We start from the raw sequence: 13462 nt of genomic DNA, 5'->3' as shown, positions 1-13462 counted from the left end.
ACTGTAACCCCTAAAGCCCCCTGCCTCCTTGCACTTACCCAGAGCCGCGCTGCACTTACACTTAGCCTGATGCCATGATCGCACTTCCCCCCTACCCTCTCCCTTGCACTTCACCCTTTCCCTTGCCCCTGCACTTCTCGTGTCGCACTTGCATTATCTGAATACCACAAGGCCTAGTAAGATCGTTTGTATCGTCCTTTCTCCCTTGTATTGTGGCGCCTAGAGACACTTGAGTACCAGCTCGTTATAAGTGCCATATCATATCATACTCCTTGTCTCCTCCTATATAACATCTGCCTTCCTATACCACTTGCTTCGACTTTTGTTTGTCTTCTGTAATATTTTCTGTGCCCTATATGCTTCTTGTTTCCTCTTGCTCTCCTTGTCATTCTATTTATTCATTGTGTTCTGTATTCTTGGTTTCCGTCCACACTTCCTCTTCCGTCCTACATGTATTTGACCTCTTTTATAGTCCTTATGCCCCCTTTCCTCCTTATCCCATCAACTCCTCCTCTGTATCTCGTCTTCTCCTACGTCACTTATACTCCTCTTCTTTTCATCCTTTTCTTCTCATATGATGGTCTCCTCATGTACTCCTTTGTACCTTTCAGACTGTACTAACTCATGTACACCTCATCTACTCTATTACTTCTTGTCTCTCCCTAAACACCTTGTTTTATCATGGCGTGCTCCTCTTTTCCTCATAATTTCACTCACCTTGTTGTCTGTACTGTCCGTCTCCTTGTACCCGCTTTCTCTTCTAACATTTATTTTTCCTCTTTTGCCCTCTGTTTGCTCTTAAGTGCCTTGTCTTTTTCTGTGTGGCATGTATCCTCTGCTATATGTTGCCCCTCATATACTTAATTTTTCCTTCAGTGTAATTGTACCCAAGGTACTCCTCTCCTCCCCCTCATCTGTTGTCTTTGTATCTTTGCGTATTCATTATTTTCTCTAATACATGTTTTCTCCTCTTGTAACCTTTGCCTTTCCCTAGCCATCCCACTTCTTCCCATACTCCAGGTCACTAATACTGTTTCTCTCCTCTTCAGGGCATCACTCCGAAGGCACTGATAGGCGTATTCCGGAGCTGGAGGAAGTTTTCCAGAAATTTCCAAATATTCCCATCAATGTTGAGATCAAGGAGGACGACGACGAACTGATTAAAACGGTAACAAATGACCTTCCACTGTAGCTCAGAGGTTTTTGTAACTGCACTTTCACTTATAAGTGCCTGGAGCTTATATAGTGTAAAAATGCTTTCACTGTTTATCCATTCTTGCTTCCCTCAGGTGTCGGACTTGGTGCGCCGGTATCATCGATGCGACAAAACTATTTGGGCTAGTATGAACAAACGGATCATGGACAAGTGCCGGACTGAGGTGGGTGTCTTTCTCTGTCTCCTGACACTTGTCTGTCTGTTTCTGCCTACTTACTGCGGCCAGCATAGTTGTCTACGCACATCTCTCTACCTGCCCCTCCCAACCTATTTCTATCTCCTTCTCACTAATTTATTGAGTATGGCAACAACAGAGATGACTGAGGTTGTAGTTTTAGGAGTGATGTGGGCAGTGCAGAGGTGAATGATATACTTGATGATGTATTTAAAGAGGGGCCAGAGAAATGAGTACCAGTGCCTCCACCCACATGTTACACAAATGTCCCTGCTTTGTGCTCCAGGTCGTTTAATATTGAGCCTCTGTTGGAAGCATAATAAAGCCTGGGTGCAGAATGATTGTGAATAACTTTATTTGCATCTAATTGTGAGGTATGCCTGAATAAAACTGACATTCCTCTCCCTTAACTGCAAAAATGTATTCACTGTGAAAAATGTGTACCTGCAGTTGCTATAGGGGGATGATGGCCATGTCATGAGCTGTGACATCGCCATCATTTTCCATTAAAATTACAACTTCTCCTTCCAGTTTAAACAAAACAAGAACTTAAAAAAAAAAATTCTCTTTGGAATTGAAATTTGAAAAATAAAATATATCACCATTCTTTATGCTATGATATTATTCATACACTTTAGAAATGTAAGTTGTTGAGTTGGTTTTGAACTATTTGAGTACCCATTATGTTCAGTTGACATGCTGTCCACTGCCATTCAAGAAGAATTTGTCACATCCGAATGTTCTTCTCATTCACCTTCTTAGATTAATTCCTCATTGATAATTCTTTCAGAAATCCATTCTCTTATCGAGAGCTCATTGGCTACCCTTTGTTCTCAATGATTTCACCCTGCATTTACCAAGATTTTAGCTAATATGAGTGTGAGTGGTATTACTTTTCTGGCCACTAGAGACTTAGGGGGTCATCACGAGTTGGGCAGAGCGGTAAATGCGGCGGTAATGTTATCACCGCGCATTTACCACTTCGCCCAATGTCGAGTTGGGTGAAAAGTGGGAGTTTTACCTCCAGCTTTTTGCTGGAGGTAAAAATCTCCCCTTTCGGCCCATTTCTGGTTCTATTAGTGCAGCGCTAATAGTGCCAAAAAAATCTCATTGGGTCTTGACCCAATGGGAATGGGGATTTACTTCCCCTCTGCAACTCGGGGTCTGGCGCAAATTGCGCCGGACTGTGTTGCAGTAATGCTAACAGCACTGGGTGGTATCCTGGCACAGTTACATCCAGGATACCACCCAACTTGTGATAGAGCCCCGTGTCAATCCGTTCCTTATGGAGGTTTTAGCTTATAATTACTCTGCATATGGCCTTCAAAGGCTAGTTGCTCTTTAATTAATCTTAGAGAAATCTGTCTTGTACCATGGGAATTATTATCTCATGTTCTCTTCCGTGCCGTTCAAATCCTCCCTAATTTTCTCAGTAACCTTGGATGCTACTGTCTGTGCCCTGAATGGATCTGTACTTCAGAAAATTCAGCAGTTCAAGTCTCTATGAAGCCTCGAGGACTTTCATTCAGTTCAATACATTCTGCTGCTTCCATTTTGAAAAAGATGGCTACTCATCTCCATCACGTTTCTATATTAGTTAGCTTTGTGTATCGTTCGTGTTGTATTTCAGCTTACACATTGCTTATGTTATGTTCTTTGTGTCTTTGTGGTTGCAAGTGATATTCTTTGTACATAAAGGCATGTTTAACGTAGTGTCTGGGTTTTTTCATGGTGAGTGCATATTTGCTTTGTGTCTATTGCATGTGCGTGTGTCAGTTGACATTGGGTTTGCTTATTCTTGCCATCTTTAGTTACATCAGGTTCAATTCCTCCTCTGTCTGCTTGGGATAAGGCCGGTGTGTCCACCTCAGTGAGCAGCGTTCCCACCTATGCAATATTGGGGTGGGGAGGGGCCATAGCTATGAATGATGCATTCATCCGCGTGTCGACTTCACCCCTCTGGTCGAGTCCTCATCAACGCCCTTTTTTAGTGCCCTCCCCTCAATAAGGTATTTTGGGAGTTCATATCTTGGTCACCCCCCCCCCCATGTTACCTGCACGTTTTATGTGTTCATCCATGTTCCAGGTCATATAGCAGATACTCCCCATCTGGTTTGCAAAATAGCCAGCGTCCAACGTAGTTGCGCTGGTCTGGGGGATAAGTACATTTTGATCCTGGATGTGTAAATGGGGTTCTTCTTACTTGGGCACATAGTGAGTCATCTGGGTCATCTGGTTGGGTATACTCGGGTGCAGAAGCATTTATGTCTATTACTATTTCCATTCCAACTGCTACTTTAGCAGCCTTGTGGTAAACTTTCATTGCTATCCTTTCAACACAGAAGGCCAATAGTATGAACACTAGTATGGCAAGTAATCTCTTAAATGCATTAGCCAACCAAGCGGGTATCCAGGAGAATAGAGAACTCAACCAGTCTTCACCTTCAGGTTTCTCTACCTCCTCCTCCATCTTTGTGTGCAAGTCTGTTTAGGTTGATATGGTCTCTGTGAGGGCCCTCTCCTCCCATCATGGAAAAGTGTGTACGTGCTCTATTGAATGATTTGTGCTGATCTGGTATTTGTTCGAAGGCCACTACTGATTTATTTGAAAAATAATTCTCTCTTTTACTGCGTTTCAAAGTGTGGGATCTGAGGGATCTTTTATTTTTTTTATGCCCATTCATTGGGGGAAGTTCCCAATTTGTACTTCGCTCTGAGGTACTACCAAAGTGGGTGTACTAATTACCACTAAGGAACATAGGCCTCCAGAGTTAGTTGCGTGTAAGCTTTTGAACCACAAGCCCATTAGTGCTCCATTAAGACACATTGAAAATACCTTTTACCCCCTATTTTCTCCTTCCTCTATCAGACAAGTATTCTTAAAGCACGGTGTAGCATGTTTTATGGGTGTTATGGTTTGGGGGCCTGATTCATCCTCTACCAATGTGAGCGATTTGCGGTCTTTGAGGCAAAGATAATTTGCATTCTGCACCACCTCTACTGGTACGGTCAGGAGAGCCTGTCCTTTGCACCCCATCATTCCTTCCACCCAACTTTCTGAGGTAAATACATGTCTGTATATCTGAAATTGGGGTCTCTTGCAACACAGAGGTTTCCCAGGGGTCTCTTTCGTTGTGGTATTCTTGGCACTGCAGTAGCTTAATGCCTGTTTTTCTAACTTCTCCTTGATTTGGGCCTTGTAAGATGTACTGTAGCATCTTATCTTTGCTCTGGGGGTCTTTCATCGTTGCTTTTGTTTGTATGTAGCTATCTTCATACAGGAACGTCTCCTTTGACAACCATCATAGGGTAGCCTGGTTCCCTTTAAACTGTCCCCTAGTTGTGCAAAGTCCTATGTGGATAAGGCAGTGTGCTCTGTGCACTGGTATTTCTGTTGCTTTAAACAGTCTATACATGCTCATGGCATAGGGGGTAAGAGAGCATAAATAACAACTTTCATCAGACCTCTCTTTCCCCACTTGTGTCATGTGCTGATATCACAAGTTGTTAGTGACTTGAGCTGAATTGATCATAAAAGATTTCATGTGCCCTTTTAAGTCTTTTTATTCACGTAGTAACTGCAGGAAATTCTCTGGTGATCATTTCATTTGTCCTGGTAATAGAGGTTATATTGCTGTACACTGGTTTGGATACATTTTAAAGGACCAGTTCTCATAATGCAACGAGAATAATTAATGAGAGGCTGCAAAATGTAAAAAATTGTGTTAAATGCATAATTGCCAACATATCCACTCTGTAAATAACCTTTTTTTTTAAACACTTTATTGTTTTCTATAACATTCAACACTAAACAACAATACAACAAACACCATAACATAACATACAGAATGGCACTGCTTATGGGGGGAGTCTCACAGTTGGAATTGTCTTGGCACCTTCTCATATCTATGCACACAGTCCTCGCATTACGTCTCCTCAGCTGCTCGTCAGTTCACCAAACCCTTTAAACTTGGGTTCGAATAGCACCCATGGCTTGTTAGGCCTTTTCTTGGGGTTTCCTTCTTGGTCTATCCGGTCTGTGACCTTGTTTTCTGACCGGCCGGTGTCATGTCCCGGTTATCTCTAGATCTCAGCATATCCTATAGGAGTGTGTTCCAAGCCGATATTTTGTCACTACTTTCTCTTGATCCTTTCTGTACTGCATCGGTCCACACTGTTGTCTCTGCCAGTGCCCAATGATTTAGGTCGTCCCACCATGCTTCTTGTCACGGAATTCCCCCTTTCTCACCTGGGAGCGATCCTTGCAAGATTTCTTGGGCGGTGTCTTCTTACGCACGGCGCTGGTCTTGTATAAGCCCGCGCAAGCCTCTTCTGGCTCCAGCGTGCGTTCAGAGCTCCAGGATTCAGACACTCCGGGATCCAGGAACGAAGAAGGTGAGCACACAGCACACGAGTCTGGGAAACAAGGAAGAAGGAAGAGGGTAATGGGAATGGAATTATGAGGTCCAGGAACAGGGATAACAGTGTAGCGAACTTCGGAGCACAAGTCTAGTGGCTGCTTGCAGTAGCATTGAGACGCGTGGGCCCGCGGAGGCGCAACCTATTTGTAAATACGCTATGTCTCACGTAAAGACAAGGAAGATGTTGCACATTAGACAGCCATGTTGGGAGTATCAAGGAGTGCAAGCCCCGTTGTGACAAGGACCATGAGGTCCAAAAGGGCCGTGTTCTGTGGATCATGACAGCATGCCTCCTCCGAAGACTCGTTCCACCGGGGTTGCCCTGGTGTATGAGATGGTATCTTCTGAGCAATCGAGGGGTATTCAGGTTAGAAGATGGTTCCCAGGTTCTTTCACTTGGAGGATATCCTTTCCATTCAACCAGGTATTGAAGCTGACCCCGTTTATACCTGGAATCGCATATTCGGGACACTTCATATTCCACTTGGTCGTCCACCACCACCGAAGGGGGTCTGCAAGATTTCCGTGAAGATCGGATGTAGGGTTTTAATAAAGAAGTGTGAAAAACTGGGTGAATCTTCTTCCAGGAGTTGGGTAGCTTGAGTCGGTATGAGACAGGATTTATGATTTCCTTGACGGGAAATGGAACATAGTACCGATGGGGCCAGTTTGTTTGGCCGTAAGTGTCGGGGTAGTAGCTTCGAGGACAATCACCAACTGCATATAAAGGCCCTGGTCTTCTTTTAGAATCAGCATTTTGTTTAGTTCCTATTCTGGCCTTCTCTAAGTGTTCCTTGTCTTCCTTGTGTACATTGATGAGTGTTTCCATCCAGGAGTCAACGGTAGAAACAGGTGTGGGATGTGGAAGAACAGAGGGTAACACTGATGGATGGAATCCTTGACTGCAATAAAAGGGGCTGGTCTTGTTTGCTGAATGATCGGAATTTTTGTACGCAAACTCAGCCACAGGTATTAGGAGCAACCAGTTGTCCTGAACCTTTGTGGCGAAACAATGAAGGTATTGTTCCAGGGTCTGGTTTACACGTTCCGTAGCTCCATTGGTTTGTGGATGATAACCTGATGAGAGAGCGCGTTGGATTCCCAGAATGCGACAGAGATGTTTCCAGAATTGTGAGACGTATTGAGGTCCTCGGTCTGATATGATCTTGGAAGGAAGTCCATGTAGGCGGAAAATGTGTTCCAGGAAGATTCCAGCTAGCTCTGATGAGGATGGTAGTTTATACAGGGGTGTAAAGTGAGCCATGTGAGTGAACAAGTCAATGGTAACCATGATAGTCGTGTATCCCCTGGAAGGTGGCCATTCCACAATGAAGTCTGTAGCGATGAATTCCCATGGTCTTGTTGGTAGAGTAGGTTGTAGTAGGAGACCTGCTGGTCTCTTGTTATCGTGTTTGTTCTGACTACAAATAGAACAGGCTTGGATGTACAGTTGTACGTCTGTCTTCATTCTGGGCCACCAAAATTGTCTTTGTATAAGACGAAGGGTGTTGGCGATGCCACGATGTCCGGAATGAAGGGTATCGTGGCAGAGGTTGATTATCCTTTGTTGTAATTTCTGTGTGGGGATGACTAGAGCATTATCCTTGAACAAGTATCCATCCTTGATTCTTAGATCCCATTGATTCTTCCTTGAAATATCCTTCCAGAGCTCAGGGCATTGGGGTTGTATCCGAATTTCTTCGAGGAGACTGACCGCTTGAGCTACAAAAATCTTGTGGGAAACATCTTGGGATAGGTCCAATTTTCAATTGTTTCGTATTCAGGACGTCGGGATAAGGCATCAGCAATTATGTTCTGTGATCCGGGGACATGATGGATGTGGAACTGGTACTGGGCAAAGAAGAAGGCCCAACGGACCTGATGACTGTTCCTACACTCCAAGGATTGTAGAACTTGAAGATTCCGATGGTCCGTGCGGACCTGGACTGGATGTCTCGCTCCCAGGAGTAGGTGTCGCCATTCGGTGAAGGCTTGACGGATGGCTAACAGTTCCTTTTCCAGGACAGAGTAATGTGTCTCACTGGGAGTCAGAGTTCTTGAAAGATAAGCAATGGGGTGTTCCATCTTGTCCTCGAACTCTTGCTTCAGCACTGCTCCTATGGCGTAGTTAGAGGCATCCGTCTAAACTATGAATGGTCGATTTATGTGGAGTTGGGCTAGGATGGGGGCTTGAGTAAACTCTGTCTTTAAACGTTGGAATGCCTTGTCTTGAGGTGTAGACCAGAGAAAGGGAGTGTCTTTCTTCAAGCGTGCAATAATCGGCTGAACAATCGCAGAAAAGGTTGGTATGAACTTCCGGTAGAAATTGGCTAGCCCCAGGAAGGATTGAACTTGTTTCACAGAAGTGGGAGCTGGCCAGGATAATATGGATTTTACCTTTGACTGATCCATACCAATTCCTTCTGGACTAAGGACAAATCCTAGGTAATGAACAGAGGTCACATTAAACAGGCATTTCTCGGGTTTGGCTCAGAGTCTATGTTCACGTAGTCGTTGTAAGACAGCTTAACATGTTCTTCATGCCTTAGAAGGTCCTTGGAATAGATCAGGATATCGTCCAGGTAGACGATGACGAAGATGAACAGCATATCGGAGAACACCCTATCCATGAAACGTTGAAAGACGGCAGGGGCATTAGCAAGTCCAAAGGGCATTACCAGATATTCGAAGTGTCCAAAGGGTGTTCGAAAGGCTGTTTTCCATTCGTCTCCTTCCCTGATACGAATCAGATGATAGGCACCCCTGAAATTCAGTATCGTGAAGATTACAGCTCCTCTCACTGCTTCCAGGATATCCGAGATCAAGGGCAAAGGGTAGCAGTCCTTGAGGGTGCATTGATTTAATCCACGATAATCGAGGCAAGGTCTAAGTTCTTGGTGTCCTTCAAAAAACAGTGAGGCTCCAGCTGGGGATTTCGATGGTCTTATGGTGCCATTTTCAAGGTTGGTATCCAAGTATTCTCGTAGGGCTCTCTTTTCAGGTTCAGATAGGATGAACATCCTCCCAAAGGGAATCACTGCTGAGGGTTCTGTGTCTATGGCGCAGTCTTCAGGTCTGTGAGGGGGTAGAGCCTGGACTATGGCAGTTGAAAACACATCAGCATAACTCTGATAGGCCTTTGGAACCGATACGATATTGGAAATCATGAGTGGAGCTTGCTGATCTATTGATGGTTCTTTGGAAGGTGTCACAGATGATTCCAGGAATAGACAGTGAGACATACAAAACTCAGATCCAAGAAATAAGGATCCTGCTGCCCAGTTGATATAAGGATTATGCTTCTTTAACCAGGGCATACCCAGGACCATGGGATAATGAGCAGAATTAATGATGTCAAATCTGATCAGCTCTTGGTGATGGTTTATTGAAAGTTGGCTCTCTTTAGTCTGCAGGCTTATAGGCCCTGAAGTGAGGGGTCTCCCATCGATCGCTTCCACCGGTTGCATGGTACTTCGTGTCTCGTACGGAATGTGGTGACACGTAACCCAATCTTGATCAATGAATACTCGAAGGCCAGAATAGGAACTCCGCAGTCAACCAAGGCCAAAATGGAGTAGGTCTTATTCTTGGATGACGATAGAAGGGCCTGTATAATCACTAGGCTGTTTTGTCCAGGAGAGTTCAAGGATGGAATAGACGTGGAGCAAACATCTCTCTCCCGAAGCCTTGCTCCATCTAGGATCGGGAGCTGGCGTTTCCCGAATGCCGAGGAGGGGCTAGAGGGCATTCTCTAACCAGGTGTTTATCCAAGGCACAGTACATGCATAACCCCGTATGAATCCTTCTCATCCTTTCTTGCAGGGATATGGGTCCACGGAAGGCTCCTATCTGCATAGGTTCTGGTTCAGCAGCTGACCCTGGATTTGTGTCAGTCTTGGAGGTAATCTCGAAGGATGCCTTCGGGGGGTTACTTTGGATTTCCTTTTTTCTGCCTTTCTTTCCTGGATAGGAAAATCTATTTGCATGGCAAGGTCCAAAAGAGCCTGCAATGAGCTTGGGCGAGCCACTCTGGCCAACTCATCTTTGATCTCCTCATTCAGTCCCCTTCTGAAAAGTGTAAAACTTGCTTCAGGAGACCAGTCGGCTTCCTTGGTCAATTGCTTGAATCGGGTTACATACGTAAGCATATCCTGGGATCCTTGTTGAAAGTCTAGCAGGCACTCCTGGGCACTATAGACCTGCTCAGGGCGGTCAAACATGTTTTTAAGGGCTTGTATGAAACCGTCGTAGTCATCCAGGAGGGGATCACCAGAATTGACTAAGGGCGTAGCCCAAGTTAGACCATTTCCGGAAAGGTGTGAAATTATGAAGCCAACCTTAGCCCTAGGGGTTGAAAGTTAGTATGGCTTAAAAGTAAAGTGAACCAAACAAGAATCAAGGAATCCACGAAGGGTTTTTGCCGACCCATCGTATTTGTCAACAATACCGCCCAGCAATACGCTTTCCTTTGTGGCAGAATCATGGGATAGAACTAATTGTTTGAGAGCGGCGTTTTCCGCCTTTAAATTTTGTACCTTGGTCGTTAGTTCTTGCATGCCACGCATGAGATCCTGAACAGCCGCTTCCATGTCGGCTTCGACTTCGGTCGTATGGTGTCTCAAACTGTCACGGAATTCCCCCTTTCTCACCTGGGAGCGATCCTTGCAGGATTTCTTGGGCGGTGTCTTCTTATGCACGGACCTGGTCTTGTATAAGCCTGCGCGAGCCTCTTCTGGCTCCAGAGTGCGTTCAGAGCTCCAGGATTCAGACACTCCGGGATCCAGGAACGAAGAAGGTGAGCACACAGCACACGAGTCCGGGAAACAAGGAAAAAGGAAGAGGGTAATGGAATTAGGAGGTCCAGGAACAAGGATAACAGTGTAGTGAACTTCGGAGCACATGTCTAGTCGCTGCTTGCAGTAGCATTGAGACGCGCGGGCCCGTGGGGGCGCGTCTTATTTGTAAATACGCTACGTCTGACGTAAAGACAAGGAAGATGTTGCACGTTAGACGGCCATGTTGGGAGTATCAAGGAGTGCAAGCCCCGTTGTGACACGGACCATGAGGTCCAAAAGGGGCGTGTTCTGTGGATCATGACACTTCTATGCTGGGCCCTGTGTCGGCCTTCCATGCCATTGCGATCCGGCATTTTGCCAGGATGCACATCCAGTCCTTTATCTTGGCTACATGTGCCTTATGTTTGCCTCCCCTTGGGAACAGTCCTAGCAAGTATCTTTCTGGCGTCCATTGATGCATTTGTAATCCACCCACTATCGCCCTTGCCTTGATGCCTCCCCAAAATTTCTCTATTACTGTGCACGCCCAGAACATGTGGAGCATGTCTGCATTTTCTGCGGGCAAATTTGAGTGTCTTTATTCCCCATCCTGGATAGTCTTTTTGGTGTGAGGTACGCTCTGTGGGTGACTTAGAGCTGTGTCTGCTTGAATCTTGCATTTCTCGAGACTGTTTTCGTATATCGTAGGACCCTTGACCATTCTTGATCTGTAAAGGGTCGTTGGAGTTCCGTTTCCCATTGGTCTCATATGTGCTGTTCCTTAGCATTATTGGTTTTCATGAGCTGCTCGTAAAGCCTGGACGTCGTGTGTCCTCCTTCGGAGATGTTATACCATGTGTCTAGGTCTTCCTTTGGTCCCGCCTCCTCAGTGAGGTCCGGCCACCTCTTCTTGATAGTTTGGACCATGCTATTGTGCAGCAGGACCTGTCCTTTGTGTATTTCACTTTCTTCTCTAAAGGATGTTGAAATCCATCCATTGTCCTTTTTTCCACAAGTTGCGTAAATCTCCCCCCGTCTCACCTGGGATCGCTTCTTGCTCTGTTCCGCGGGAGGATTCCTCTTGTGGACGTATCGGGTCTTGTATAGGCTCGCACGAGTCTCGTCCGGCTCCAGAGCGCATTCAGAGTTCCAGGAAGGTCGCAGTTCCAGGATGTCCAGGAAGAAAGTAGCGGTCGCTAGGGTTGAGGATTCCGGGAGCAGATTTAGAGGGAAAAGGTGGAAGGAAGGAAGAAGGGACCAGGAAACTAGAAATAGTGGATTCTCCGAACAGCACATACACGTCTAGTCACTACCTACTGATAGCGTTGAGACGCGCGGGCCGCGGGGGTGTGGCCAATTTATCGAACGTGCCGTGTCCGAAGTAAAGGCTGGTGCGAGGCAAGTCACTTGGCACGGCCATGTTGGGAGTAACAAGGAATACAAGCCCTGTCGCGATAAGGACCAGGAAGTCCAGAAAGGGCAAGTTCTATGGTTCATGACAGCATGCCTCCTCCGAAGTCCTGTTCCACCAGGTTTGCCCGGGTGTATGAGATGGAATCTTCTAAGCAATCAAGGGGTATTTAGGTTAGAAACTGGTTCCCAGGTTCTCTCGCTAGGAGGATATCCTTTCCATTCAACCAGGTATTGAAGTCGACCCCGTTTATACCTGGAATCGCATATTCTGGACACTTCATATTCCAGTTGATTGTCCACAATCACAGGACTGGGTCTGCAGGTTTTCCGGGTGGATCGGATGTAGGGTTTCAATAGAGAAGTGTGAAAGACTGGGTGTGTTCTCTTCCAGGAGTCTGGTAGCTTGAGCCGGAATGAAACAGGATTGATGATTTCCTTTATGGAAAATGGTCCATAGTACCGGGGGGCTCATTTGTTTGGCCATAGAAGTTGTGGTAATAGTTTCGAGGACAACCAGACTTGATCACCAACAGAAGAAGAAGGCGTTGGTCTTCTTTTGGAGTCCGCATAACGCTTAGTGCGTGTCTGGGCCTCTTTCAATTGTTCCTTGGCTTCCTTGTGTATGTTGATGAGAGTCTCAATCCAAAAGTCGAGAGTAGGTACTGGTGTGGGATGTGGAAGAACAGAAGGTAAAACGGACGGGTGAAAACCTTGACTGCAATAGAAAGGGCTGACCTTGACTGCTGAGTGATCGGAATTGTTGTAGGCAAACTCGGCCAAGGGCATAAGGAGAGACCAGTCATCCTGAACCTTCGTGGCAAAACAACAAAGATATTGCTCTAGAGTCTGATTTACACGTTCCGTGGCTCCGTTGGTTTGTGGGTGATAACCTGATGAGAGAGCGCGTTGGATCCCTAGAACATGACACAGATGTTTCCAGAATTGTGAGACGTATTGAGGTCCTCGGTCCGATATGATCTTGGAAGGAAATCCATGAAGACGGAAAATGTGTTCCAGGAAGATTCCAGCAAGTTCTGAGGAGGATGGTAGTTTATACAGAGGCGTAAAATGAGCCATATGAGTGAACAAGTCTATGGTTACCATGATGGTCATGTATCCTCGGGAAGGTGGTAATTCCACAATGAAGTCTGTAGCAATGAATTCCCATGGTCTTGTTGGCAGCGATGGTTGCAGTAGAAGACCCGCCGGTCTCTTGTTATCATGTTTGTTTTGACTGCAGACAGCACAAGCTTTGATGTACTGTGGTACGTCGGTCTTCATTCCAGGCCACCAAAACTGTCTTTGTATAAGACGGAGGGTGTTAGTTATACCACAATGTCCGGAGTGAAGCGTATCATGGCAGAGGTTTATCATTTCTGTTGTAATTTCTGTGTAGGAATGACCAGTGCATTGTCCCTGAATAAATATCCTTCCTTAACTCTTAGGTTCCATGGATTCTTCC

At 45.7% G+C, this 13462-nt stretch overlaps 1 protein-coding gene across 2 annotated transcripts in view; it reads left to right on the top strand.

The window, feature by feature from the left end:
- Positions 1-13462, top strand: part of GDPD3 (glycerophosphodiester phosphodiesterase domain containing 3) — a 325797-nt gene that overhangs the window by 189345 nt on the left and 122990 nt on the right. For both annotated transcript variants that reach the window (XM_069652042.1, XM_069652043.1), the window contains exons 5-6: positions 1050-1168; positions 1290-1379. In XM_069652042.1, coding sequence (XP_069508143.1) covers positions 1050-1168; positions 1290-1379 — 209 coding nt within the window. The remainder of the gene's footprint in view (positions 1-1049; positions 1169-1289; positions 1380-13462) is intronic.

The sequence above is a fragment of the Ambystoma mexicanum genome, chromosome 3p (assembly GCF_040938575.1).
Source record: "Ambystoma mexicanum isolate Mex_15411 chromosome 3p, UKY_AmexF1_1, whole genome shotgun sequence".
Taxonomy (NCBI): domain Eukaryota; kingdom Metazoa; phylum Chordata; class Amphibia; order Caudata; family Ambystomatidae; genus Ambystoma; species Ambystoma mexicanum.
The sequence above is the reverse complement of the archived record's forward strand: the minus strand, read 5'-3'. Positions and strand labels throughout refer to the sequence as shown.